The sequence below is a fragment of the Pelophylax lessonae genome (assembly GCF_965119305.1).
Source record: "Pelophylax lessonae genome assembly, chromosome: 1".
Taxonomy (NCBI): Eukaryota; Metazoa; Chordata; class Amphibia; order Anura; family Ranidae; genus Pelophylax; species Pelophylax lessonae.
Genome location: NC_138768.1, coordinates 569,635,263 through 569,662,401, shown reverse-complemented (window position 1 = coordinate 569,662,401; position 27,139 = coordinate 569,635,263). Strand labels below are relative to the sequence as shown.

General features: G+C 47.6%; 1 protein-coding gene across 4 annotated transcripts in view; it reads right to left on the bottom strand.

The window, feature by feature from the left end:
- Positions 1 to 1,405: 1,405 nt before the first annotated feature.
- Positions 1,406 to 27,139, bottom strand: part of ANKRD17 (ankyrin repeat domain 17) — a 331,682-nt gene continuing 305,948 nt past the window's right edge. For all 4 annotated transcript variants that reach the window (XM_082265183.1, XM_082265182.1, XM_082265185.1 and 1 more), the window contains one exon: positions 1,406 to 2,052. In XM_082265183.1, the coding sequence (XP_082121309.1) occupies positions 1,993 to 2,052 (60 nt within the window). In that variant the 3' untranslated portion in view covers positions 1,406 to 1,992. The remainder of the gene's footprint in view (positions 2,053 to 27,139) is intronic.

Here is a 27,139-nt window from a genome sequence, read left to right as displayed (position 1 = left end):
AGGGATGCTGGCAAAACGCGGGCATTCCAGGTTGAGACACCCTCAGCGAAGACGCAGCTCCACAGGCTCGTCCCCATTCCCGAGGGGCACGGTCGTTGCAAGGCCTGGGTGTACCAGTAACCTGCGACGCTCGTTGGCAGGCTGGGACTCCATAAGGATTACCCAGTACGAGGCCCAGCTCTGCAGTCACTTGCAGTCCTCCAGGAAAAGAATCCCTGACTAACTAGTGATAGTGAGAGAAATAAAAATCTATTGTGCAAAGAAAAAACACATGATTTCAGAAAAAAATATAAAGAAAACCGAGACAAGGTCACGGCTAGGAAGACCTAACCTGCTCCTAAGCTAGGCAGCGTAAAACTGAGGTAATATCAGATTGGGTTAAGGATAATGGCTGAGGGATGGCCCCCTAGTGGCTTGCCGAGGTATAAAAAGTTTTTTGTATTAACCTAATAATCAATTATCTGCCTAGTCTTGCTCCTGCAGAGGGCACCATTACCCATTAGTGAAGGCTAATACCATCGGGCGGCGACTGTCAGAGGACGCAAGAGAAAATTGCCAAGACTAGAGATCCCAGCAAGGAACTAAGTACTTACTCCTGACTAGGCAGAAAAAAAAAAAAAACTGAAGACCTATAGCAGGAAGTGGGAGTATACCCCCAGGGGCTGCCCCATAGGCGTGCTCAAGCATTTTCCTCAGCCTAGTGTCCTACTCCTGTAGGGGCAGTATAACCCTATGTTCAAGAAGATGAACTGCTGCGTCCGTCAATCAACAAAAGAAGAGCTGAGTTAGACTTACTGGTAACTCCTTTTCTGAGAGTCTTCCAGGAAAGTCCAAGAAGCCCTAGGTCTCATGGGCTGTCCTGGAAGACGACTTGAGAAATTGAGATTAACTGCTGCCTAGAACCGCCCCTAAATGTCACTGGAACTAGCTTATCAGTAACAGTATCTTGTGTTGAAGTTACTAGAGGTTAGGTATATTATGGGGTGCTCTGTATTGCTGCATCTCTTTTGCACTCATACCAGAATTGTTAGCTGCTTATTAGAAAACTAATGAATTCCAAGATCATATTGGGCTGAAAAGAGCAGAATGGTCACTCAAAAAAAAAAAAATAAATAAATATGCACTTCAATTATCCAAATATCGAAGAAAAATAAGCATCTATGAGTATTTCAAAGCAAACAATGATTGGATGACTAAAGTGAATATTCACACTGTATGAAAACCCTCAAATCCTTTAGCAAATCAGCCTCAGTATGTGCTTTCCCTAAGCTGGCTGTAGTGTTCTGACTTACAATTACAATGTTTCAATATGATTCCAGTGTACCAAGATAGACAGTCACTTTTTTGTTCTACAGCAAACAAGTAAATGATCAGAAACTTTTCAAATAAAAAGAAAACAAAAATGTTATGCTTATTAATAGTTTAATGTATGAAGGAAACATCCAGATTTCTGAATATGAAGGTACATCTCACATTAATTTAAGTCTACATAATGTAGAGCCTCTATACTGACATATTGAATTCTCTGCTTAGCCATTTCTGTTATGTAAACAATTGTACATTTATTTGCCATTCTAAAACTTCAGAATCAGTTATGTAATTTTGCTAATTTGTCTGTGTTTGCTCAGAAGCAGTTTACAGTACTAAAACCAACCAGCCAAACAGCTTCAAGGAAAAAAATAAAGTTATGTTTATAAACAAAAGAAAAGGGGGAAAAGAAAAGCAAAAGATAAAAGAAAAGGAAAATAAAATAAAGGTGGGAGAAGGCTAACTATAGTGAGATTTATGTTGATGAGAACTGGGCTGTCACAACGGTCACAGAAAAAGGTCAGTTAGTAAATTCTTCTGCAAAAAGCCTACACACTTCAGTCAAGCACATCAGTAGAATGATCTGGGAGTATGTCATCTCTTTTTGCCTCTGTGGGATGAAGGTATCTGTGTTTGAATTTCCTACTCGCTGAAGGATTTTCCATGCTGGCGACACCATCTAAATCAACCCATCTGGTTCATGTGTACACTGTTCATGTGGGGAGTCCAGGTTCCAGTCCATACCTGGAAAGAAATGTGACAATTTTATGCAAAAGCTTTGAACAGAGTAGCAAACCATTCGGTACAATTTCATGTCATTAGAGAGGTCAATTACCAAAGTAAAACTAAACTCCAGTTATAATCATTGCTGGCAGGTTTTTAATGCAGAAGAGACTATAGGAATTTTTACTTTCCTTTAAATTCCTCATCTTGAAGTACAATACAAGACTTGTAATAATAGACCATGTGTTATTTGCAGCGTCTTGTATGCATGCCCTTTGACGGTAAATGCCTATTTCAGGAATCCCTTGATAAATTCATCAAGGAAGTTACTGGGTGAAAGGTGCTCCTACCACACAAGAAAAAGACTGTCACACTTCTACGGCTAACTACCACTATTCAGCTAAAGGGGTCTCTTGCTCTCCCTAGACTTCAACTTCACAACTATGGCCTAGTACCTTCTGTTGTCACAAGCCTTGGGCCCATAAGCCCTACTCACAAGAGGAGGGTGGTCTTGGCCGCAATACAACCTTGTTGTTGCAAAAGTTTAAGCAAAAGTTTATTTACAGAAAAGGGTCGCCAGTTTGGAGGCGTATGACAGATCCAGCAGGTAAAATTAGTATTGAACACATCACCATTTTTCTAGGTAAATATATTTTTAACCACTTCTGGACTGGAAGGATCTGCCCCCGTAATGACCAGGCTGTTTTTTGCGATTCGGCACTGCGTTATTTTAACTGACAACTGCACAGTCGTGCGACGCTGTACCCAAATAAAACTGACGTCCTCCCCCCACCCCCCACAAACGAGGCTTTCTTTTGGTGGTATTTGATCACCTCTGCGTTTTTTTGATCATGCGCTATTAAAAAAAAGACTGACAATAAAAAAAAAAGAAATCACATTTTTCATCATTTTTCATTCAATTTGTATTTTGCCACATATTTTTGTTAAAAAAATCCCAATAAGTGCATTTTAATTGGTTTGCGCAAAAGTTATCACGTCTACAAACTAGGGGAAAGATGTAATTTTTTTTTCTATTAATTGCGGAGATCTGTGATTTTTAGCAGGACTGCGACATTGCGGCAGACAGATCAGACCCCTAACTGACATTTTTGGTGGGTCCAGTGACATTACTACAGTAATCAGTGCTAAAAATATGCACTGTTATTGTAATAATGACACTGTCAGTGAAGGGGTTAACACCAGGGGCGATCAAAGGGTTATATGTGTACCTAGGAAGTGATTCGAACTGTGTGGGGGCCAGACTTGGTGTGGTGGCCAGACTTGGTGGATGGAAACAGGGCTCCTGTGTTCTGAAATAATAATAGATGAGCGGTGTGCCGCCTTCTGTCAGTCCCTGCAGCTATTGCCGGGTTCCCGGTGGCCGCGATCCTTTGCTTAGCTGCAGGGCTAGAGAGCAGGCACTCGAGACCCGCTCCCACAAGTTGCCGTACAGTATATCTGCGGCGGCTGGTCTTTGAGCGGTTAAAGGTGCTATTGACATGAAATTTTTAGCACGTCTGTAACAATCCATGCAAGCATTACATACAAAGAAACCAAAGCCAAGAATGAGCTCAAATCCATCAGTGATTCGAAAGCAATCCTGCCCCTTGTCAGTGCAAGTTAATATCAGCTGGTTCAGTCTCAATTGATGGTCTATAAAAAGGTGTCTCCTTACCAAGTTGCCACACAAGAAACCTCTCATATTTGGTAAAAGCAAAGAGCTCTCTCAAGACCTTCACAACTGTATTGTTGCAAAACCTACTGATGACATAGGATACATTCGGATTTCTAAACTTATGAATGTTCCAGTGAGCACTGTTGGGGCCATAATCCGGAAGTGGAAAGAACACAATTTCATCATAAACCAACTACGACCAGGTGCTCCTCGCAAGATTTCTGACAGAGGAGTGAAAAGAATTATCAGAAGAGTTGTTCAAGAGCCAAGCACCACTTGTGGAGAGCTTTAAAAAACCTGGAATCAGCAGGTACAATTGTTTCAAAGAAAACAATAAGTAATGCATTTAACTGCCATGGCCTGTATGCACGCTCACCATGCAAGACTTCATTGCTGAAGTAAAAGCATGTTGAAGCTTGATTAACTTCACTTCAATACAGGGCATTTTCACCCCCTTCCTGCCCAGGCTAATTTTCAGCTTTCAGCTCTGTCACAATTTGAATGACAATTGTGTGGTCATGCATTGCTGGACCCAAATTATCTTTTTTTAACATTTTTTTCACACAAATAGAGCTTTCTTTTGTTGTTATTTAATCACCGCTGGGTGTTCAAAACTTTCTTATTTCGGTCAGTTAATTTTGTAAATAGGTAATTTTTCTCCTTCACTGATGTGCGCTGATGAGGCGGCACTAATGGGCAGCACAGATGAGCAGGCACTGACTGACATCACTAATGGGTACTGATTGAGGTCACTGGTGGGCATTGATTGGTGTCACTGATGGGCACTGTTTTTATTTACTGTAATCAGGGCATTGATGATCATTGCCCCGATTACCTGTCCTGGATTCCCCTTTGAGGAGCCACTGATCGGCTCTCCTCACCACACACACTGACAGTGTGAGGCGAGAAGCGCCAATAAATTGCACTTCCTCATTTACATGTGACCGGCTGTGATTGGACACAACCAATCGCATGGGTAAAAAGCCACGTCATTGCCTCTTTACCAAGATCAGGGTTGCGTTGTGTCTTAGGAACACAGCGCGATCGCCGTGCTGCTTGCCCCCGCAAGAGCGGCCTTTCTGGGGCGCCGTCATAGGATGTCCTCCAAGAACGAGAGCCGCACTGCTCTGCCGTCATTTTACGGTGGGCGGCAGCAAGTAGTTAAAGTTTGCTGCACAACATTTGGACAGGCTTTTGAATTACTGGTAGAGTAAGGTCAGATGACACCAAAATTGAACTCTTTGGATGCCATAATACACATCTTGTTTGGAGGTCAAATTGCAATGCACATCATCCCAAAAACACCATAACAACAGTTAGGTTTACAGGTGGGAACATCATGGTGTGGGGCTGTTTTTTATCATACGGTTTGGAGGAGCATAACCCAATGGTAATGACGATATGGAGCTGCGTCTGTCGAACGATAGAGAAAACGGAACCAAGACATTCTTGATAAAAAATCTCCTGTCATCTACCAGGACGATGAAGATAAAACAAGGATGGACATTTCAGCAAGACAATGATCCCAAACACAAAGCCAAGGAAACTTAACTGGTTTCAAAGAAAGAAAAAGCTGCTAGAATGGCCCAGTCAATCGCTTGACTTGAATCCAATAGAAAATCTATGGAAAGATCTAGAGAAAAGAGTTCATAGGAGAGGAACACAGATTATTCCAAGATTTGAAGACCATTTGTGGAAGAATGGGCCAAAATCACACCTGAACAATGCATGAGACTAGTTTCTCCATACAGGAAGCGTCTTGAAGCGGTCATTACCAACAAAAGATTTATATGTATAAAGTATTAAATACATTTCAGTTAGCGTGTTTAAATACTTTCTCTGTGTCATTCCATTTTATTACACATAACTTCATTTTTTAACTTCTTGGTTTTGGTTTATTTGTGCGTATGGATTGCATGGGTTGTTCCCAACATGTGCTGAACATTTAATGTCAATATCACCTTTAGAAATAAATGTACCTAGAAAAATGGTTCAATACTTATTTCACCAGCTGTATGGCTACCAAAGAGGCTACATTGCTATAAATAATCTATAAGGGAATATCCCTAGTAGGTTAAAAAGGCAGTTTCTGCAAGGCAAAGAGAACCAAATCAAGGTCCCGGGAAGCACGTAGTGCTGCAAAGGGGCCCTATAGGAATAGGCACTAGGCAGGAAAAAAGCTTAACCACACCTATGGGGCTGTCCCTGCAAGCATAACCCCACACACCCTGCTATCAAGCAGTTCAGTTGCAAGCAGTGTTTAAAATAGAAAAAAACACATTCAAAGGGCGGGTGCTGCATCTGTTGATGAACTTCAGAGAAAAAGATTTTACGGTAAGTTCAAAAATCTAGTTTTCTTTATCGTTCGACAGATGCAGCTCCATCTAGTCAGACTATATAGGGATGTCCCAAAGCAGTATATTCATGAGAGGTGGGAAGACAACACAAAATGGAAAGGTAACTCCCCAAAGGCTAAACTTAGCCAATCAGGTAACATGGAGCTCAACCAGAACTGGAGCTCACCCTGAAAAAACACACCATCAAGAGAAACAAAAAAAAAGAAAAGAAAAAAAAAAAACAGTTCTCTTTAAACAGCAGCCTGAAAAACTTTGCGGCCAAAGGAAGCATCCGAAGATGCCAACACATCTACTTTGTAGAATTTTGTAAACTTATGCACAGATGACCAAGTTGCCATCTTGCAGCACCGACGCCTGATGGCAAAAAGCCCAAGAGGCCCTCAGCGCTCTCGTAGAATGCGCCTTCATGGGGAAAGGAGGGACCTTACCTTTCAGTGAATAAGCCTGAACTACCGTCTGCCTGATCTATCTGGATATGGTCGCCGCAGAAGCAGCCAATCCCTTACGAGATCCTACGGTAAGAATAAAAAAAAAAAAGAGTGTCTGATTTTCTAAAAGTAGGAATCAAAGCATGCGTAGCTAACGGGCATTGGAAATATATAGCCAAAGCCGACCCTTGGCCTTTGATAGTGCCCAAAGCCAACCTGTGTTCAACTCCTTTCCGCAGAAATGCCAAGAGCCTAACTATGGAAAACAAGCGACGGTGTACCTTCAGTGATTCACACCATAAAAAATATACGATTTCAAAGTACGATAATATATATTTTCCTAGAAATGGACTTCCTAGCCTTCAATAGCGTAGGAATCACAGCATCAGAAAGACCTCTATGTCTCAACATCTGGCTTTCAACAGCCATGCCGTTAGAGCCAGCGTCTGTAAAGCAGGATGAAAGCAAAGAGCTCTCTCAAGACCTTCACACCCTGTTTTTAACCTATTTTGTTAGACAGGTTTATTTGGTTTGTTAGCAGACTGGTGGGTAAGTATATCAAACTAGGGACCGGCTGGTTTCCACACACCTTCTTTAATACCCCTTGCTTTTCAATTTTGTTATACACAGGGATGGAGACGCTGAGCAGTGCTCGCTGGTGTCTCATCTAAAACTGCCAATTTTTTGTATGTTATCAGGGAGGGAGACGCTTGCTTTACAGGCAGGTGTCTCAATTTTGCCTTCACCATCCATACTAGGGATGGGGGTGTGTTTCCCAGCTGATCACTTTTAGTTTGCACCCTATGGCAATTACATAGCCATTCCTTTTTCATTACCAGTCATGGATGGGAGCAGGTTGGGGGGAGGATTGGGCCATCTCCAAGCCCACCTGTTTCCCATCCATCCATCATCATTCACGTGCTTCCATTGTGGAGACACTCAGACACTCAGGTTGAGTAGTGTTAGGAAGTGTTAGGACTGCAAGATACCCAGAGTGCCTTGTTGTTGGCCTTGCAGCTTATACATGCGTTTGCAAATGTGTGTTAACTAAACCCCTGTTTTTAACCTATTTTGTTGGACAGGTTTATTTGGTTTGTTAGCAGACTGGTGGGTAAGAATATCAAACTAGGGACCTGCTGGTTTCCACACACCTTTAATCCCCCTTGCTTTTCAAGCAGGATTTAAGATTGGACCTTGAGACACCAGATGTCTCTGCGACCAACCTTACTAGGTTTGCGTACAAAAACCAGCAAGGCCAGTCCGGAGCCACCAGAATGACCGGAATCCCTTCCACCTCTATCCCGCGCAGAAGCCTCAGCAGGAGATACAAGGGAGGAAAAGGCATAAGCCAATACTGACCCCAAGGAGCCACCAGAGCGTCTGTGGTGTTGGCCAGAGGATCTGGAGACCTGGCTATGAATCTCTGAACCTTCTCGTTGAGGCGAGAAGCAAACATATCATCCTCAGGAGTCCCCCACCGCACACACATAAGATGAACATCTCCGGGTGCAGGGACCACTCCCCAAGATCCGATACCCAACAACTCAGGTAATCCGCTTGCCAGCTCTCCACACCTGGAATGTTTACAGCAGAGAGGGCTGGAATAAATGTTTCCACCCAGGCCAGAATCTCGGCCACCGCCTTGGCTGCCAAGACACTCTTGTTTCCTTCCTGGTGATTAATGTAAGCCACAGCCGTGGCGTTGTCCAATGGCTCAGACAAAGCTTTATTGCTTTGAGCTCCAAAACATTGTTGGTAGTTGCGACTCTTCCATCGCCCACGTGCCTGGGCACAGAGTTTCCCCAGCACCTCGCCCCAGCCCGATAGGCTGGCGTCCTTGGTCACCACCGTCCAAAACAATGGGAGGAAGGACTTGCCCTGACATGGTGCTGGAGACTGAATCCGACACAACAGAGCAGACTGAGTTGTGGCTTAACCGAATCAAAGAGTCCAAGGACTTTGAAACCTTGTTCCATTTGACAAGAATCTCCCTTTGCAAAGGTCTGGTATGGAACTGAGCAAATGGAACCGCCTCAAAGGTTGGATACCATCAGACCAAAGGCCTGCATGCAAACTCAAAGAGGACAGATTGTTAGCCAACAACAACCGAATCGCCGCACAACTTTTGCAGCTTGTCCAGGGGAAGAAAAACCTTGGCCAAGGCTGAATCCAGAGTCAAGCCCAGATAATCCAGTCTCAAGACAGTTGTCAGCGTGGATTTCTTGAAATTGATGTTCCACCTGAAATCCTGCAGAGTTTTGACAGTGACCGTTAGATCTCCTCACAAGACTGAAGGAGAGTCTGCTCAACAGGAGATCGTCTAGGTACCCCAGTACCGCAAACCCCCAGTGGGGCAGCAATGCCAATACAGGTGCTAAGACCTTGGTAAACACTCTGGGAGCTGAGGCGAGACCACAGGGTAAACGCCACAAATTGATAATGCTCCTCTGCGACCACAAAGCGAAGAAACAGCTGGTGTCCAGCGTAAATAGGGATGTGAAGTTTTGCGTCCTTGATATCTATGGAGGCTAAGAAATCTCCCTGGTGTAGTGACGCCACTACAGTGCGGATGGATTCCATCGGAAACGTCTGTATCCGCACGAAGCAGTTCATGACCTTGAGATCCAGGATGAGACGCAACTTGCCTTCCTTCCTGGGCACAGTGAAGAGGTTTGAATAAAACCATTGAAAACGTTCCTGAAAAGGAATCGGTACAATCACTCCTTGCGACAGAAAATCATGTACCGACCCTTGCAAGTCCCTTAACCGGACAGGGGATATTTGAAGATTGGATGGGAAGAACCTGTCCGACGGGCAAGACCGGAATTTGATCTTGTACCCAGATCGGATCAGTTCGGGAACCCATTTGTCCTGAATCAAGGAGGACCAGGGTTCCAGAAAGAAACAAAGACGTCCCCCCCCCCCCACCCCAGAATCAGGTGAAGGCGTCCCTTCATGCAGACGAGGACCTGTCTGCAGGTCCAATTTGGCTAGTCTTTGTTTTGCCCGACCACAGCTTCTTGGAACCCCCCCAGAAGACCTGAATGATTTACCTTTTTCTTACAACCTGGAAGCACGAAAAAGACGTTTAAGAGCATTAAAGGAAGGCCCCCGCCTAGGACGTGGTGCCTTACCCTTAGAGGATTGGGGAAGATGAGTGCTCTTACCCCCTGTGATACCTCTGATCAACTCATCCAGAGAGGATACAAACAGCCTCTCCCCTAAGAAGGGAAGATCAAGGCCTTTTTAAAAGCCTGGTCCGCCGACCAGCCTTTCAGCCACACCATGCACCTAATAGCAATCCCCACTGCCGACGCCCTCGCAACCAATGGGACTGAATCCAGGGATGTATCACACATGAACACCAAGGCTTGAGCCAACTGGTCCAGTAGTTCCAACACCGCAGGGGGAGCCGTTCAGCTTCCAAGTTACTTTTAAGTAACTTCACCCATTCCGTAGCAGTCTGCGCTACCAAAACATTCACAAAGGTAGTCTTTAATATGTGACACATGTAAATGGCGGGACAAGGATTCCACCCATCTATCCACGGGGTCTGCAAAAAATGGATTTTTGTAAGAACTTACCGTAAAATCCTTTTCTCTTAAGCTCATTGACAGACGTAGTCTTCTTGATTCTCAAGAGCTGGGTTATGTTGTCTCCGCAGGAGTAGGACTAGGCAGAATGACAAAACGTTCTGGCTCCACCCTAGGGGGCAGTCCCTGAGGGTATATCCTCCCTCTCTCTGCTACAGGGAATCAGTTCTGTTTAAAGCAGTACAGAGAAATTAACCCAACCCAACTCAATGATAGAGGGGCGGGTACTACGTCTGTCAATGAGCTTAAGAGAAAAGGATTTTACGGTAAGTTCTTACAAAAATCCATTTTTCTCTATCGCTCATTGACAGACGTAGTCTTCTTGATTCTCAAGAGCTGGGACATCCAGAAGCAGTGCCACAAATGAGGGGTGGGATTGACAAAATCAAATCCAATCTAGTGGGCCCAACCGGTGCCAAACTAGAAGTTTTAAAGGCTCATTATAAACAAAGAATGAGACTAAAGAAAAATTTTCCAACGGAAAAAACCCTCGAGGTAGACCACTGGTCTCCTCAAATTGCGGCCTGCAAAACCTTGCGGCCAAATGAGGCATCAGACGATGCCATTACATCAACTTTATAATGTTTAGAGAAGGTATGCACCGACGACCAGGTAGCCGCCTTGCACACCTGGACCACTGACGCCTGATGGCGAAAGGCCCATGACGCACTAAGTGCCCGAGTGGAGTGCGCCTTAACAGGGAACGGGGGCTCCCGACCCTTAATAGAATAAGCCTGCACTACCGTCTGTCTGATCCATCTGGAAATGGTCGCGGCAGATGCAGGCAACCCCTTTTTGGGTCCATCTGGGATCACAAAAAGTGAATCCGTCTTGCGAAACGAGTCTGTCGTTTTCAAGTATACCCTGATCGCCCGGACCACATCCAAGGAGTGCAAAGCAAATTCCCGAGGATGACTGGGCTTAGGACACAGGGAAGGTAATACAATTTCTTCATTCAGATGAAATTCTGAAACTACTTTTGGTAGGAAGGATGGATTCGGACGAAGAACCACCTTATCTCTATGAACCACCAGATATGGTGAACGACAAGATAATGCGGCCAGTTCTGACACCCTGCGTGCAGAAGTAATAGCCACCAAGAAGGCCACCTTCTGGGACAACGTGGGTAGAGGAATCTCCCTAATATCTTCAAAGGGAGGTTTCTGAAGAACCGACAACACTAAATTAAGATCCCAGGGGGGTAACGGCGCGTGCACTGGCGGAGCCAGATGTCGCACCCCCTGGATGAAATTCCGCACCAAGGAATGAGTAGCCAAAGGCTTCTGAAAGAAGATGGCTAATGCCGAGACCTGACCCTTGATAGTACTCAAGGCCAGTTTCTGCTCAACCCCTTGTTGCAGAAAAGCCAATATTCGACTAATCGAATAAGACCGAGGACGGAACCCCAAAGGTTCACACCATGCAATGTAGGACTTCCATGTGCGATGATAAATCTTTCTGGAAGTCGCTTTCCTTGCTTCAACTAGAGTAGGAATAACTGAAGCTGACAAACCTTTGTCCTTCAGCACCTGGGTCTCAATAGCCAGGCCGTTAAAGCCAGCGATCGTAAAGCAGGATGGAAGATCGGTCCCTGAGACAGTAGATCCTCTCTGAGAGGAAGTCTCCACGGGACGTCCGCCACCAGTCTGACCATGTCGGCGTACCAAGCTCGACGAGGCCAGTCCGGAGCTACCAGGATTACTGGGATTCCTTCCTCCTCTACCCTGCGAAGAAGTCTTGGCAGTAACGCGAGAGGAGGGAAGGCATATATTAGCTGGTATTGCCCCCACGGGGCGATCAGTGCGTCTGCGGTTTCTGCTAGAGGATTGCGGGAGCGAGCCACGAATCTCTGAACTTTCCTGTTGAATCGTGATGCCAACAGATCCACATCCGGGGTGCCCCACCGTAGGCACAACTGGTGGAAAACGTCTGGATGGAGGGACCATTCCCCCTGATCCAGGGTCTGACGGCTGAGATAATCTGCCTGCCAATTCTCCACCCCCGGAATGAACACCGCAGAGATTGCTGGAACAAATCGTTCCGCCCAGCGAAGAATGCAAGCCACTTCTTTGGCCGCTCGGACACTCTTGGTGCCCCCCTGGTGATTGACATAAGCCACGGCCGTGGCATTGTCCGACTGGATCCGAACCGGGCTGCCCTGGAGCTGCTCGGTCCAGTGAATCAGACAAAGTCTGATCGCTCTCAGTTCCAATACATTTATCGGTAATCTGGATTCTTCCGGGGACCAAAGTCCCTGGGCAGATAATTGACCGAGAATTCCTCCCCATCCGGATAGACTGGCATCCGTGGTCACTATCGTCCAATATATTGGCAGAAATGACTTTCCCTGGCTGAGCATTGGAGACCGAAGCCACCAAACCAGAGACTCTCTGGTCTGTTTGCTCAATCGTATCTGATTGTCCAGGGATTCCGGATTCCGATTCCATCTGAGGAGAATCTCTTGCTGAAGAATTCGGGTATGGGACTGGGCAAATGGGACTGCTTCGAATGAAGCCACCATCAACCCCAGAACCCTCATGCAAGTCCGAAGGGAAGACCAGCTGTTGGACAGTAACAACTGGACTGCTGATTGAATCTTTCGAAGTTTCCCTACCGGAAGAAACACTCTTGTCCTGACTGTGTCTAGAATTAGACCCAGATATTCGAGCCTCTGGGTGGGAACCAGAAAAGACTTTTGCTGGTTCACCAGCCACCCGAATTCCTGTAAAGAAATCATAGTAATTTCTATGTTTTGTAGCAAGGTCTGAGGAGACTCTGCATGAAGCAGAAGATCGTCTAGGTAACCTAGAATCGATATACCTCTTTGGCGCAGAAGTGCCAACATTGGGGCCAACACTTTTGTGAAGACCCGCGGAGCCGTGGCGAGACCGAAAGGTAACGCCACAAACTGATAGTGGTTCTCCTCTACGGAAAAGCGTAGAAAACGCTGATGTCCTGCGAAAATGGGAATGTGAAGATAGGCGTCCTTGATGTCTATGGACGCTAGGACATCCCCTGGATGCAGGAAGGCTGCTACCGTGCGAATGGACTCCATTCTGAATCTTCTTATGTTGACGAAAGAATTGAGTGCTCTTAAGTCCAGAATTGGACGCACTTTGCCCTCTTTCCTGGGTATTGTAAACAGGTTTGAATAAAACCCTTGAAACCGTTCTGTCCAAGGAACGTGGACTACCACTCCTTGTTGTAGTAGATCTGTGACTGCTCTCCGCAGATCTTCTAGACGATCCGGAGATAGTCGGATATTGGAAGGGAAGAATCGCGCCGGTGGGAGAGATCGAAACTCGATCTTGTACCCTGACTTTATGACTTTGCAAACCCATTTGTCCGGGATTCTGGAAAGCCATGGATCCGGGAACCGGCGAAGACGTCCCCCCACCCCAGTTATGGGTGGGGGCGCACCTTCAGGCTTTGGATAGTTTATCTTCAGGTCTGGAGGGGGCGGGCTTTTGCTTGCCCGACCAACGACCCCTGACGCCTCCTGTAGGAACCTTGGAGGACTTAGTTTTTTCACCCGCTGGACGAAAAAACCTCTTGTGAGCAGAAAAAGAAGGCCCTCGTCTTTGACGAGTTCCTCTACCTTTAAAATTTTGCGGTAAAAAGGTGCTTTTTCCACCGGTGAGATCCTTAATGATCTCATCTAAGTTGGCTCCAAATAGACGTTCTCCTGAAAAGGGGATATTAGCCAATGCTTTTTTGGAACCTTGGTCGGCTATCCAACCTTTTAGCCACAGTGTACGCCTGAGAACCACTGCTGAGACTGATGCTCGCGCCATTAATGGAGTGGCGTCTAACGCCGCATCACATACAAACTGTAACCCCTGTATCATTTGTTCCAACAAATCTGATACCGCCTGAGGGACTTCTTCTAAGTCCCGGCGTAACCACTTGGTCCATTCAGTTACAGCCTGCGAAACCAGACCAATAGCAATTATTGGCCTGAAAGCTGATCCAATCAAGGAAAACATGGTGCGAGACATAGCTTCTATCTTGCGATCCACTGGATCTTTAAAAGACGGAGCGTCTTCTAAAGGAATAACCGTGGCTTTATTCAATCTAGCAATTGGTGAATCCACCACAGGTGGTTCTGTCCATTTCTTAATAAGGGTTTCCTCAAACGGATAACGCCTGTCAATGCGTTTGGAAATATTAAAAGTGCGTTTTGGCAGACGCCATTCTTCATCGATTGGATTGCCAAAACATTTGGGCAATGGAAAAACCTTTGCCACTTTGATGCGCTTTTTAGTCCCAAAAGGGATCTCAGTTTCAGCTATTTCTGATGGAATACCCTGTAACCTTAAAGTCTCTTGAACAGATACAATGAGTGCGTTTACCAACGCTTCCTCTCGGGCTATGGCAGATGCCGAAACATCCTCCTCACTGTCTGAAGAGACAGGACCCGAGACACCAATACCAGATGAAGTACCTGCAACTGCAGAAATAGGCTCAGAGTCTGAATCCGAGGTTTCAGATAATAAGGGGTTAGGCGGGGGTCGCTTTCTTGCGCCCTGTCCCTGACAAGCCACTTCCACCCGGGACACAAAAGTTTCCATAAAGGCTGACAAAGATTCAATTGTCAATGGGGTGCTGGAGGATCCCGCAGACCCCTCGAGGGGATCCGGAGGAGATACATGAGTGGCAGGGTCCATGTTAATACAGGACACTTTTGCCAGCAATAAACAAAAAAACTTTTTTTTTTTTTTTTGTGTGTCTCCCCCTAGCGCAATAGCGCCCCTCAGAGTACCTGCTTCTCGATCCCAGAGAGAGAGAGAGGGACCCCCAAGGCTCACCAACCGATGCAGTGCAGTTTCCAACAAACTGCAGCCAGCGTCTGTCTTACACAGACTGGAAGGAGCTGTTTGCTTTTTCCCGGGCAGAAGGCGTGGCTCCGCCCCCTGTGTACGCCTTCCGGCGTTCCCAGCCCTCCACGAGGAAGCTGGGCTCACAAAACATGGCCGCCCCCATAGAAGAGACATAAGACTCCAAAAACATGGCGGCCGGCGTGACCTGAGGACATACATGCATTCGGTCTACGGCAAAATGGCGGCGGACCGCCGATATCGTCTTCCCAGCACATCCACCTGCACTCTGCTGAGAGGTGACATATGGATCTACAGAGATACACTGCACATAAGGTAGGATTATACCTCCTATGTTTGCTGTAATGTTACAGTCTGCTGGGTAGAGTGTTAGCTCTTGAACCAAGTCCACTTCCCACAAACACATGCTGTATTACAAGGGGGACTTGTAAGTGTCAGATATATACTGACCATATATGGAGGGGCCCATAATATATACTGCCTCATAAATGAGGAAAAAAGGGAACGTTTTACTCACCATACCGAACCGACAGGCACCCTCTCTTCATAATACCCTCTCCACCGAGGTGGGGGTTTGTGGACGCCTCGACTCTCTGGTCCTGGCGTCCAAGCGAGCTTTTAACTCGCAAAGTCAGTCCCTTTACTGGGACTCCGTCGCGGCCGACTCAGCGCACTGGTCTGCACGCGCTTTTAGGCAGAAACCGGGGTGACCACTGGATCTCACATCCAGCCCGTCGCCCGGCCCCGCATACTTACTTGAATATGTCGCGGCCGACCAAGCGCAATGCCTGGTCTGCACGCGCTCGTAGGCCGGCTGGGGTGACCACAAGTTCTTTTTCTTAAAGAAAAAAAGTCTTGCCAGGACCAAAAGATCCCAGCAAGGAACTTAGGTCCTTACTCCTGACTAGACAGAAAAAAACTGATTCCCTGTAGCAGAGAGAGGGAGGATATACCCTCAGGGACTGCCCCCTAGGGTGGAGCCAGAACGTTTTGTCATTCTGCCTAGTCCTACTCCTGCGGAGACAACATAACCCAGCTCTTGAGAATCAAGAAGACTACGTCTGTCAATGAGCGATAGAGAAAGTTGGAGACTCTTCCACCGGTACCAGAGTCGCTTTATTCAACCTGGACACCGGGGGGATCCACTTTTGGTAGTACAGTCGACCTAGCGGACAATGCCTCCACAAAGGGGTAACAGCGTGCAAAACGCTTAGGCACCACCACCATGTGCTTAATGTGCCGCCATTGTTCATCCACAGTAGCATGAAACAATTCTGTTCAAGTAGAAAACATTGGGATAGAAAAAGGCGGGGCTTTGCGGGCCAGTGGGAGTAGAAGGATCAGAACCAAAACCAATTGTAAAATCAAAAAAACATTTTATTGTAGCAAGTAAAAAACAAGCATGGGTTACCATGCATGTATGATAGCAACAAAATAACATACAAAATTGTTAAAATCAATTCTAACATCACTGTTTATATAGAAACATATCCCAAAAGGGATTAGAGCGAACAACAAAGCCTGTGTAGGTGGATGATGGGTCTCAAGCTGAATTCGGTCACGGTAGGTCCCCAGCAAGCCGACGCGTTTCGCTTAAAGCTTCCTCAGGGCCTGAGAGACCATAACAGACAGATGTTTCCTTTTTGAACAGTGACTTGTGTTAGGCGACAGGGCTATAGCGATGCATAGGCTGTTTGGAAGATAATACCTCCGTGTTCACCACATATACTCTATATAGGCATCAAAAAGAAATTCCTTGCATAAAATCCGATATATTAGGTCCCAGCTGTGTCATCAAGGTCAAGGCTGCTAAATATGGCTCCACTTAAGCATCTTGGGGTATAATCACCCCTCAGCAAATGGGTATCCTCTTCCTGGTTTGTTCATCCATATGTGCGTTCACCCCCAGATCCAATCAATCTAGTGTTTATATTGCAACAAATTAAGCCAGGCTCAAGGGACTCTTTTTTCTGTGCAGTTTGTAGGAGGGATATCCCCAAACTTGTCCTAAATGATAGCAAAATTGACCTCTCCTCAGACTGAGAAATACTTCAGGCAGGTAAATAGGGCCTATACGCACAACTATCCAATTATATGGACCCGCAGTCCTGGGCTATCCAAGCCCTCTGTATGGTCATATGCTCGCCGCCTGCCTACCTGTTCTTGCCTAGCCTATATAACACTCAGGCTAGGCAAGAACAGGCAGAGTCCGAAGACTCTGCTGGTGGAGATGAGGGCGGAGGGCGTTTGTGGCTGGCAGCACTAGCAATGACAAAGTCAACCTTCAACACCAGATTTTGCAAAAAAAAAAAAAAAACAACTGCAATCTCTGGCTGAGACTGTGAACCAGAAGGTCCCACAATCGCTCCCAGGGGGTCTGCAGGTGAAACATTATCCTGGGACTCCATGTTACACTTTTTAAAATATTTGGGCAGTGTCTCTTTAAGACCGCCAAAAACGCAGCTCCGCCGCTATAAGTGCGGGCTCACAATCCGAGTGAAGTAAAACCCATAGGGAAACCTAGGAAAACGTTACAAGACCACAGAGGAGACTTCCAGCACGATCTGTGCAAAAACTAAACTGACAGTACAGGAAGAGGAAGAGAAAACTCAACCTCTATATATTAAAAACCATGCCGCATGCCTGTCCAGCCTATGGACCTCAGGAAAATGTCCGCTCATTGCATTTTCAATGGGGAATTATAGAAAATGACTGCCCATTAAATCTAATAGGAATATAAAAATCATGATCCACAGCAAAATTGCGGCCCCCCATGGAGCACCATGCGGTCTCCAGGACGACCAAAAGGGGGCCCAGAACAAAGGCATCGGAAGGTCCCTGACCAGGGGCCCACACAGGACAAGTGACCCCCCTCAAATAAGTGAAACGGCCACATTATTACCGCCCCTCAAGGTAAAAACCTGCTAGGGGTAGGGGAATGCTGAGGGGTACACAGGACTAGTCATCCGAAGTGCCAACACGTCCGTCCCAAGAAAGCCAGGGGTTTTTGGGGGGACAATTTACTCACCATACCATGGTACCAGGTGGGCGCCATTGCGAAACAGATCACCTCCCACCCGGAATGGGGCCGCTGTGGGGACAAGGGGAAGCTGTGACTCAGGGTGTTCCAGGTTGTGTGCATCCCAGCGAGACGGTCCACTCGCAGGCTCGTCCCCATCTGTCGGGGCTCTGCCGTGGCGAGGCCTAATTCTAGACTATAACCCACTCACACTCGCTGGCCAGGCTGGGAGACCCTAAGGATCTAAGTTATCCAGTGCGAAACCTCAGCCGGCTGTTGCTTGTAGTTCCTCTGGATCTTGGTCCTCAAGAACTAACTAGTGAAAATAAAAAACAAAAAAAAAAAAAAAAATCACAATCGAACAAACTTTCCCATAATAGCGAAGACCGAAGTCCCAGCAGAAAGCTAGGTCCTATTCCTTAAACTAGGCAGAAAAACTGCTTGATGATAGCAGGGTGTGTGGGGTTATGCCTGCATGGACAGCCTTCATAGGTGTGGTTAAGCTTTTTTTCCTGCTTAGTGCCTATTCTTGATAGGAGCATGTGGATGCTTGTCCCATTTAACCAGAATCTTTTTGCAGAGATCTCATGTGGAACTGTGCAAACGGAATCACCTCGAAGGTAGACACTATCAGGCCCAGCATCCGCATGCAAGCCGGGAGGAATGACTGTCTGCTGAACAGAAGCTGAATTTCCTCCAGCAATTTTCTGGCCGAATCAACCCAGATAGCCCAGTTTTGTGGACGGAATCAGAGCAGACCACTGAAGGTTCAGAACCCAAACAAACTCCCTCAGAGATTGCAGAGTAATCTTCAAAGCGTCCATTAGAGTAGTTGGAGACACTGCGCGCCGAAGATCGTCCAAATACCCCAGTACCGCGATCCCCCGCTGACAAAAGAATGCTAGCACCGGGGCCAACCCTTTGTGAAGACCCAAGGAGTGGAGGAGAGACCAAAGGTAAATGCCACAAACTCCTAATGCTCCCCCTGCCCACGGCAAAACGGAGGAAGCGCTGGTGACCAGCACATATAGGAATGTGGAAGTAGGCATCCTTGAGGTCGATGGAAGCAAGAAAATTCCCTAGATGTAGGGACGCCACTACCGTGCGGAAGGACTACATTTGGAACTGCTGTACCCACACAAGGCAGTTTAGCGCCTTGAGGTCCAGAATTGGACGTACCTTGCCTTCCTTCCAAAGAACTGTAAACAGGTTTGAGCAAAACACCTGAAAACATTTCGAAGCCGGAACCAGGACAACCACCCCATGAAGTAACAAGTCTTGCACTGCTATAAAGTGACCCTGTAAGTGATCTGGGGACAAGTGCAGGTTAGAAGGGAAGAACTTTTCCAGAGGAAAAGGCCGAAACTCGATCTTGTAGCTGGACCAAATGACTTTGTGAACCCACTTGACATGTATCAGAGGTACACAGATCCAGAAATCAGCAAAGACGTTCCTTCCACCCCAGACACGAGTCAGGGCGCCCCTTCATCAAGAGGAAGCCTTGTCCGCAGGTCTAGAAGAGCCCCTCATGGCTTGCTAGACAAAGTCCCCTTGGAACCTTCGGGGGGAGGCCCCGAAGGACTTTTAATACTTGAGGGACGAAAAGGGCCTCTTATGAAGTAAGAATGGCCCACTTCTACTAATGAGGTCATCCAAAAAGGTCCAAACAGGCAATCCCCCACAAAGGAGAGATCAGATAAGGCCTTCTTAGAAGTTTGGTGAGCAGACAAGCATTGTCAGCCAGATAAGACGCAGAAGGACCACTGCTGATACAGACAGCCTAAAATCAAAAAGGAGCCACATCCAAAGAGGCATCACAGATAAACTGTAGCCCCTAGATCAACTGATCCGCCAAGTCCGCTAGGGCAGGGGGAAGCAGTTTCACCTCCAGGTCCCGGCGTAAAAGTTTAGCCCACTCGTCAGAGTTGGCGACACCAAGGCAATAGTAATAACCGGCCAAAGCCGAACCAGCCATAGTGAAACATATGGCGGGCTAGAGCCTCGGCTCTCCAATCAGATCTTTAACCACTTCTACCAGAAGGTTTTCCCCCTTGATAACCAGGCCATTCTTGTTTTGCGATTTGGCACTGCGTTACTTTAGCTGACAATTGCGCAGTCGTGCAATGCTGTACCCCTATAAAATTTACGTATTTTTCCCCCACACAGAGAGCTTTCTGTTCGTGGTATTTGATCACCTGTGCGATTATTGTTTTTTGCGTTTTAAACAAAAAAGTGCAACCATTCTGAAAAAAAAAATATATATTTTTTTTTACTTTCTGCTATACAACATTCCCATTAAAAAAAAATAAATAAAAATCAAATTTTTTCATCATTTTAGACCAATTTGTATTCTGCCACATATTTTTGGTAAAAAAAATTCCAATAGGTGTATATTGATTGGTTTGCGCAAAAGTTATTGCATCTACAAACTAGGGGAAAGATTTAGGTCATTTTTATTTTATTTTTTTTACTAATAATGGCGGCGATCAGCGATTTTTAGCGGGACTGCGACATTGCAGCGGACAGATCGGAAACCTAACTGACATTTTTGACACTTTTGTGGGGACCAGTGACATTACTATAGTAATCGGTGCTAAAAATATGCACTGTTACTGAACTAATGACACTGGCAGGTAAGGGGTTTAACACCAGGGGCGATTCAAAGGGGTTAAATGTGTCCCCCGGAGGGGGGGTTCTGTGTGGTCGATGGGCTTAAGGAATTAACACAGGGACCTGTGTTCCTAAATAGGAGGAAAACAGGAGCCCTGTGTTAATTGCTGACAGAACAGCGGTCTGCCGTGTTTACAGCGGCAGACCTCCATTCTGTCTCCGCAGAGAAGCAATTACGGGTGCAGCTTCCCCTGTGGCGAATGGGCGTGAGCCCCCAATCACGGCCCCGCAAAGCAACGTACAGGTACGTTGTTTCGTGGGAATGAGCTGACCTGCCGCCGTATATGTACGTCGGCTGGTCAGCAAGTGGTTAAAGGTCAAGGATTCCTCAACCTGAAGTAAGGTAGCTTTATTTAACCTGGAAATCTGTGAGTCTACGACAGGTGGGACCGTCCACTTTTTAAGCAGGGAATCCTTAGAAGGATACCAGATAGCAAAACGCTTAGGGTGCGTTTTGGACAACCCCAATGTTTATGTGACAATGTTGTCAAAGTAAGCGGGAAATGGGAACACCCTCGCCACAGTGGAGGACCTGCGGTGCCAAAAGGGGCCGACGCAGCATCTGACACAATCGGTGCATCCACCAGTGCCTTTTCATGCACAGCTATAGGAGCAGAGAAAACATCCTCACTGAGCTCTCAGGGTGAGTGGACGCAGACCAAGTAGGGTGACTCGCTCCCGCGGTGACCGAAAGATTCAGGATCCGATAGACAGATAAGGCAGGGGAGGGCAGTGGATGCTATATACTAAGGTCACACGGAAAACCAATCAGGGGAGTGCTGCCAACTGCGATTGTGCAAGGGGGACGCCGACCCAGAGTCCACAAATGGACCACCTACTGGACCCCGCAAAAAACGGGGGGAGTGGTTGGGGGAGGGGGGTGTAGCCCTCCGAGCCCCTCCATAGAGGCACACACAATAGGAAATAGCCCCCTAAAAAAGGGGCCGATCGCAGTGACGCAGAGTATTCTGATGGTCCCGCATCGCTTAAAGGGGTAGGTGCCCTCCACAATAATGGCGGCATGGTTGCCATCAAAGAGTAAACTGCCCCCACAGCGCCACTCCTTCCAAGGGAGGTGCCAAGCTGGCGGCATGGCCTAGTAGGCTGCAATCCGTGGCCTCAATTTGTGTGGAGGCCCAGCCACAAGTGCACTCATCCCATGCTAGCCAGGCTCAGTGGGGAAGGTAGTGGCTTCAGCCATCCTCACTGGGGCCGCCCCACATAGCTCCCGATCAGTAATCCGCAAAGCCACGTGAGGCGCAAGCCCGCGGATGCCAAACCATACGCTTCCCCAGCCCTACTGCAGCAGGGAGCCCAGAGGACATCCCTGCCCTAGTCACCAACCGCCAGGGTAGCAGGGGAACCCTGCTCAACCCCCCGAAGACCCACAGTGACCACCAAATTTTTAGTGGGCTGGGGGGGGTTGGGGGGGACGACGACGACTCAGGGGTCCCACTGTCCCAGGGAGGGGCACACGTCCACCCCAAAACCCTCCAGCGTAGAGGGGGGGGACAGCTACTTACCATACCAGGAACAGGGTGGGCACCGCTTCTGACATACCACCGCTCCATCAGGATGTGGGTGGCTGTTGGCCAGGAGGAATGCTGCGAGTCAGGCCGTATTCACCCTCGCGAGATGTGTAACTCGCAGGCCAGTCCCTGTCCAGTGGGGCTATGTCGCGGTCAACCTACTGTGGAGCTGAGGTCTGCACGCGCTCGCTGGCCAGACTGGAGGGACCCTCTGGATCTACATTATCCAGTCCGTCAGTTGATAGTAGATTCTCACAGGAACAAAATAGCAAAAAATCTATTTAAAAATAAAAAAATTGCCAGGACCAGAGATCCCAGCAAGGAACTAGGTCCTTACTCCTGACTAGGCAGGAAAAAAAAAACTAAAATAAAAAATAAAAATGGGTGCATATAGCTGAGTGTGGGTGTATACCCCCTGGGACTGCCCATAGGCGTAGTCAAGCTTTTTCCTGCCTAGTGTCCTGCTACTGTAGGGGGCAGTATACCCCAATTGTAAGAAGAATCAGGAGCTGTGTCCGTCAATGAACGAAAGAGAAAAATGTTTTTTGAGTAGAATGTATAGTTGAAGTGTTCATAAGTGGAATTAGGCAAAAAGTGGAGAGGCAACCATTGGACCAAAAACTCTCATTGCAAATTTCACTGTGGATTTCAGTTATCGAACATTCGCTCCTAACAAAGTTTTTTTTTAAAGAATGTATTGTGCTTTGAGAGGTATCCAGGATTAGACCCAAGTACTCCAGGTAGTAGGTGTAGGTTGAAAAGCAGATTTGTGAAATGGATCTGCCAGCCAAATTCCTGGGTCAGTTGAAGAGTGCTAATCAATGTCACTAAGCACACTGCGTGAAACACCCCCTTCAACATAGTGGCAATGAGGGGGAAAGAAATCATCTGCAGCTTCTCCCAACATTGCCTCAACAATCGTAATTCCCTTCGGATTCTAGTCCCACTAGGACTGGCATATCGGGCTCTGAATCTGGTTGGGAAAAAGCAGCAGAAGTGCTGGGGTGTTTTTGAGCCTTGGACAAAGATAGTTGTATTAATGTCATAATCTATCCAAGAAATTATGCCAGATGCAGAAAACTGGATTTTTGTTTTACCGTAAAATCCATTTAAAAGCTCCTGTTGGTTGAGCTTATGTTGCCCTGTTGGCTACATTTTTTTTCTGGCCTTGATGGATCGTTACCGTTTAGTTGGTTGCCTTTCTTCCCACCCCTTATGCCTACACTGCTTTGGGACATACCATCTGTGAGGAAACTATGAAGTGGCTGCGTCTGTCAGAGGACGTAAGAGAAAATAGGATTTTTGTACTTACCGTAAAATCCATTTCTCTGAGTCCACCGACGGACGTAGCTGCTGCTTATTCATAGATGGTTGGGGTAATAAGCCCCTCCCACTAGGAGTGACCAGGCAGAGCAAAATTTTTGACACGCCCAGGAAGCGGTACCCCAGACTATTACCCTCGGCCTCATTTCAAGTTTAGTTGCAAGCAGTGGAGAATATCCAAAAACCCTCAGAAAAAACAGAGGGGTGGGAGCTACGTCCGTCGGACTCAGAGAAATGGATTTTATGGTACAAAAATCACTATTTCTCTTTCGTCCACCGACGGACGTAGCTACTGCTTATTCCTAGACGGTTGGGACGTCCAAAATCAGTTACCACAGAGGGGTGGGAAAGGAAAAAACAAACCCAAAGGAATGCAATTCCCACAGCTAACATAGCCAACAATAAAACATGGAGCCCAACAAGTAACAACTGCGGCTCAAAAGCAACAAAACCATAAAAAAGGAGGAGTGAAAAATAAATCGCTCCTTACACGGCGGCCTGCAACACCTTGCGGCCAGAGGACGCATCTGCAGACTCCAGCACATCCACTCTGTAAAACTTGGTGAATGTGTGTACGGACAACCAAGTGGCCGCATTACAAACCTGCAGCACCAACGCCTGATGGTGGAAGGCACAGGAGGCCCTCAACGCCTGCGTAGAGTGAGGAGTGTCAGGGAAAGGTGGAACCTTGCCCTCACCACCGTCTGCCTGATCCATCAAAAGCTGGCCGCTGCAGACGCAGCCTGACCCTTCCGGTGTCCATCCGTAATTTCCTTGCGATGGGAAGGTTTTGGGCAGAGTGACGGGAGCACTGTCCTCATTCAGATGAAAATCAGAAACAACCTTAGGCAGGAAAGACGGATTAGGTCGCACCACCACCTTATCCCTATGGATCACCAGAGAACGGCAAGACAACGCCGCCAGTTCAGACACCCTCCGAGCAGAGGTGACAGCCACCAGGAAAGCAATGAAATGCGCCAAATGTTCTCAAAAGGAGGATGCTGAAGAACCGACAGAACCAAATTAAGGTCCCAAGGAGGCACCGGGGACATTCTGGGGGGAGCCAAATGCCGAAACCCCTGAAGAAAAGTACGAATCAAAGAATGAGTAGCCAACGGACGCTGGAAATACACAGCCAAAGCAGAGACCTGACACTTAAGAGTGCCCAAAGCCAAGCGTTGGTCAACCCCTTTCTGCAAAAAAGCCAGGATCCTGCTGAAAGGATCTGGGATGTAGGTGGGACGCCTCACACCAAGCAATGTACGCTTTCCACGTATGATGATAGATCTTCCGAAAAGTGGACTTCCTGGCCTTGAGCAAGGTAGGGAATCACAGAGTTGGACAGACCCCTGTCCTTCAACACCTTGCTCTCAAAAGCCAAGCCGTTAAAGCCAGCGACCATAAAGCAGGATGGAAGATGGGACTCTGTGACAGAAGATCTTCCCGCAAAGGAAGTGCCCACGGACCTGCAACCCGTATCGAACCATGTCGGCGTACCAGGATCTCCGGGGCCAATCAGGTGCCACCAGAATCAACAAAATCCCCTCCAGCTCGACCCTGCGGAGGAGACGAGGCAAGAGTTTCAGCGGAGGAAACGCATAAAGGAGCCTGTACTGACTCCAGGGAGCAACAAAGGGCATCCACGGCCTTGGCCAGAGGATCTCTGGACTGAGCCACAAACATCAGAACTTTTCTGTTTTGCCTGGAGGCGAAAAAATCCACATCCGGGATTCCCCACCGAAAACAACTGGCGAAACTCCTGCGGATGCAGAGACCACTCTCCCTGATCCAGAGTCTGACAACTCAGGTAATCCCCCTGCCAGTTGTCTACGCCAGAAATGTACACAGCGAACAGGGCCGGAACGTAAGACTCCGCCCAGCTCAGAATTTGGGCTACCTCCAGAGCCACCAGGGCACTCCCGGTGCCCCCATGATGATTGAAATATGCCACGGCCGTGACTTTGTCCGACTGGACCAGGACAGGACACCCCTGGAGAACAGCCTTCCAATGAAGCAGGCTCAACTTGATAGCCCTCAGTTCCAGAACATTGATCGGAAGATTGGACTCCTCCATCGTCCAGGTGCCTTGAATGGTCAGAGTGCCCAGTCCGTCGTCACTACCGTCCACAACACTGGAAGGAAGGATTACCCGTGGAGAAGGTTCGAGGAGCTGAGCCACCAATGTAGGGAGTCCCTGGAGCTCTGACTCAGGCGAATCAGGCTGTCCAAGGACGCGGGGTCCTTGTCCCATTTGACAAGGATCTCCTGTTGTAGAAGTCTCGTGTGGGCCTGAGCATAGGGCACGGCCTCGAAAGAGGACACCATCAGGCACAGCACATGCATAGACGACCGAAGAGACACCAGATCGCAAGCCAACAGAGACAGAAGCACCTCCTGCAACTTCGTCGGCGAAATAAACACCTTCACCTCAGTAGAGTCCAGGATCATGCCCAGGTACTCCAGTCTGGTCGATGGAACCAGTGCAGATTTCTGAATGTTGAGAGTCCAACCGAACTGCTGTAGAGATTGTATGGTCACCTCCAAATACCGTTCCAATTGCACAGCAGAATCTGCCCGGAGCAGGAGATCATCCAGTTTGAGAAACCAGAATGGTAACCAGGGCTGGCCCTGAGAATAGATCCCAGGGCTGGCCCTGAGAATAGGGTGAGCGCGCCTGCGTCCACCCCAGGCCCGCTAACCAGACGGGAGGACTGACTTACCTGACCACGCTGCTGAGGATGGGCATCCCATCTGACAGACCACCTCCGCACCGCAGTGAGGGCACTGTCGACCAAAGGGCACGCTGCGACGCTGGCAGGCCAGGTGTGTGCGTCCTGGCCGAAAGTCAGCACAGGCCAGTCCCCGTCCATGGGACTATAGTCGCTATAGAGAACCAGCACGGAGCTACAGTCTGCAAGCGCTCGCTGGCACAAACTGGGAGACCGTAAGGCTCTCATATAGCCAGTCCAAAACCCAGCCGGCAGATCCATCAGGAACCAGAGTTAGCAGCGTCAAAAAATAAAAAAAATAAAAATCCAAGAGAAAAAAGTTCCCTTTAAGATGTTTAAAAAAAAAAAAAAAAAAAGCCAGGACAAACGTCCCCAGCTGGGAGCCGTTTGGCCACTCCTAAGACCAGGCAGCTAAAGCTGGAAATGCAGTCGTGAGGCCGAGGGTATTAGCCTGGGGGTACCGCCTCTTGGGCGTGTCAAAACATTTTGCTCTGCCTGGTCACTCCTAGTGGGAGGGGCTTATTACCCCAACCGCCTATGAATTTTTGTAAGAACTTACCGTAAAATTATTTTCTGAGTCCTCTGACATACGCAGCAGCCCCTGCCCCTCTGTTTTGGGTTTGGTTGTCTTTTTCCTTCACTGCCGGCTACGAAACGGATTAGTAAGCTGGATGTCTCTGGGGTAATGTCTGAGGGGACAGCCCCTAAGGGTGTGTCTAGTGAAAAGTTTTTCTAAATAGTTTCACTGCCTAGTCTACTCCTGGAGGTGGTGCATTACCCATTTGTGAGGAAATTATGAAGTGATTGCGTCTGTCAGAGGACTCAGAGAAAAATACAATTTTTGTAAGAACTTACCGTAAAATTATTTTCTCTGAGTCCTCTGACAGTCGCCGCCCACTTATATAATCTGCATGTCTGGGTATTGGCCTTCTCCACAGGAGTAAGCT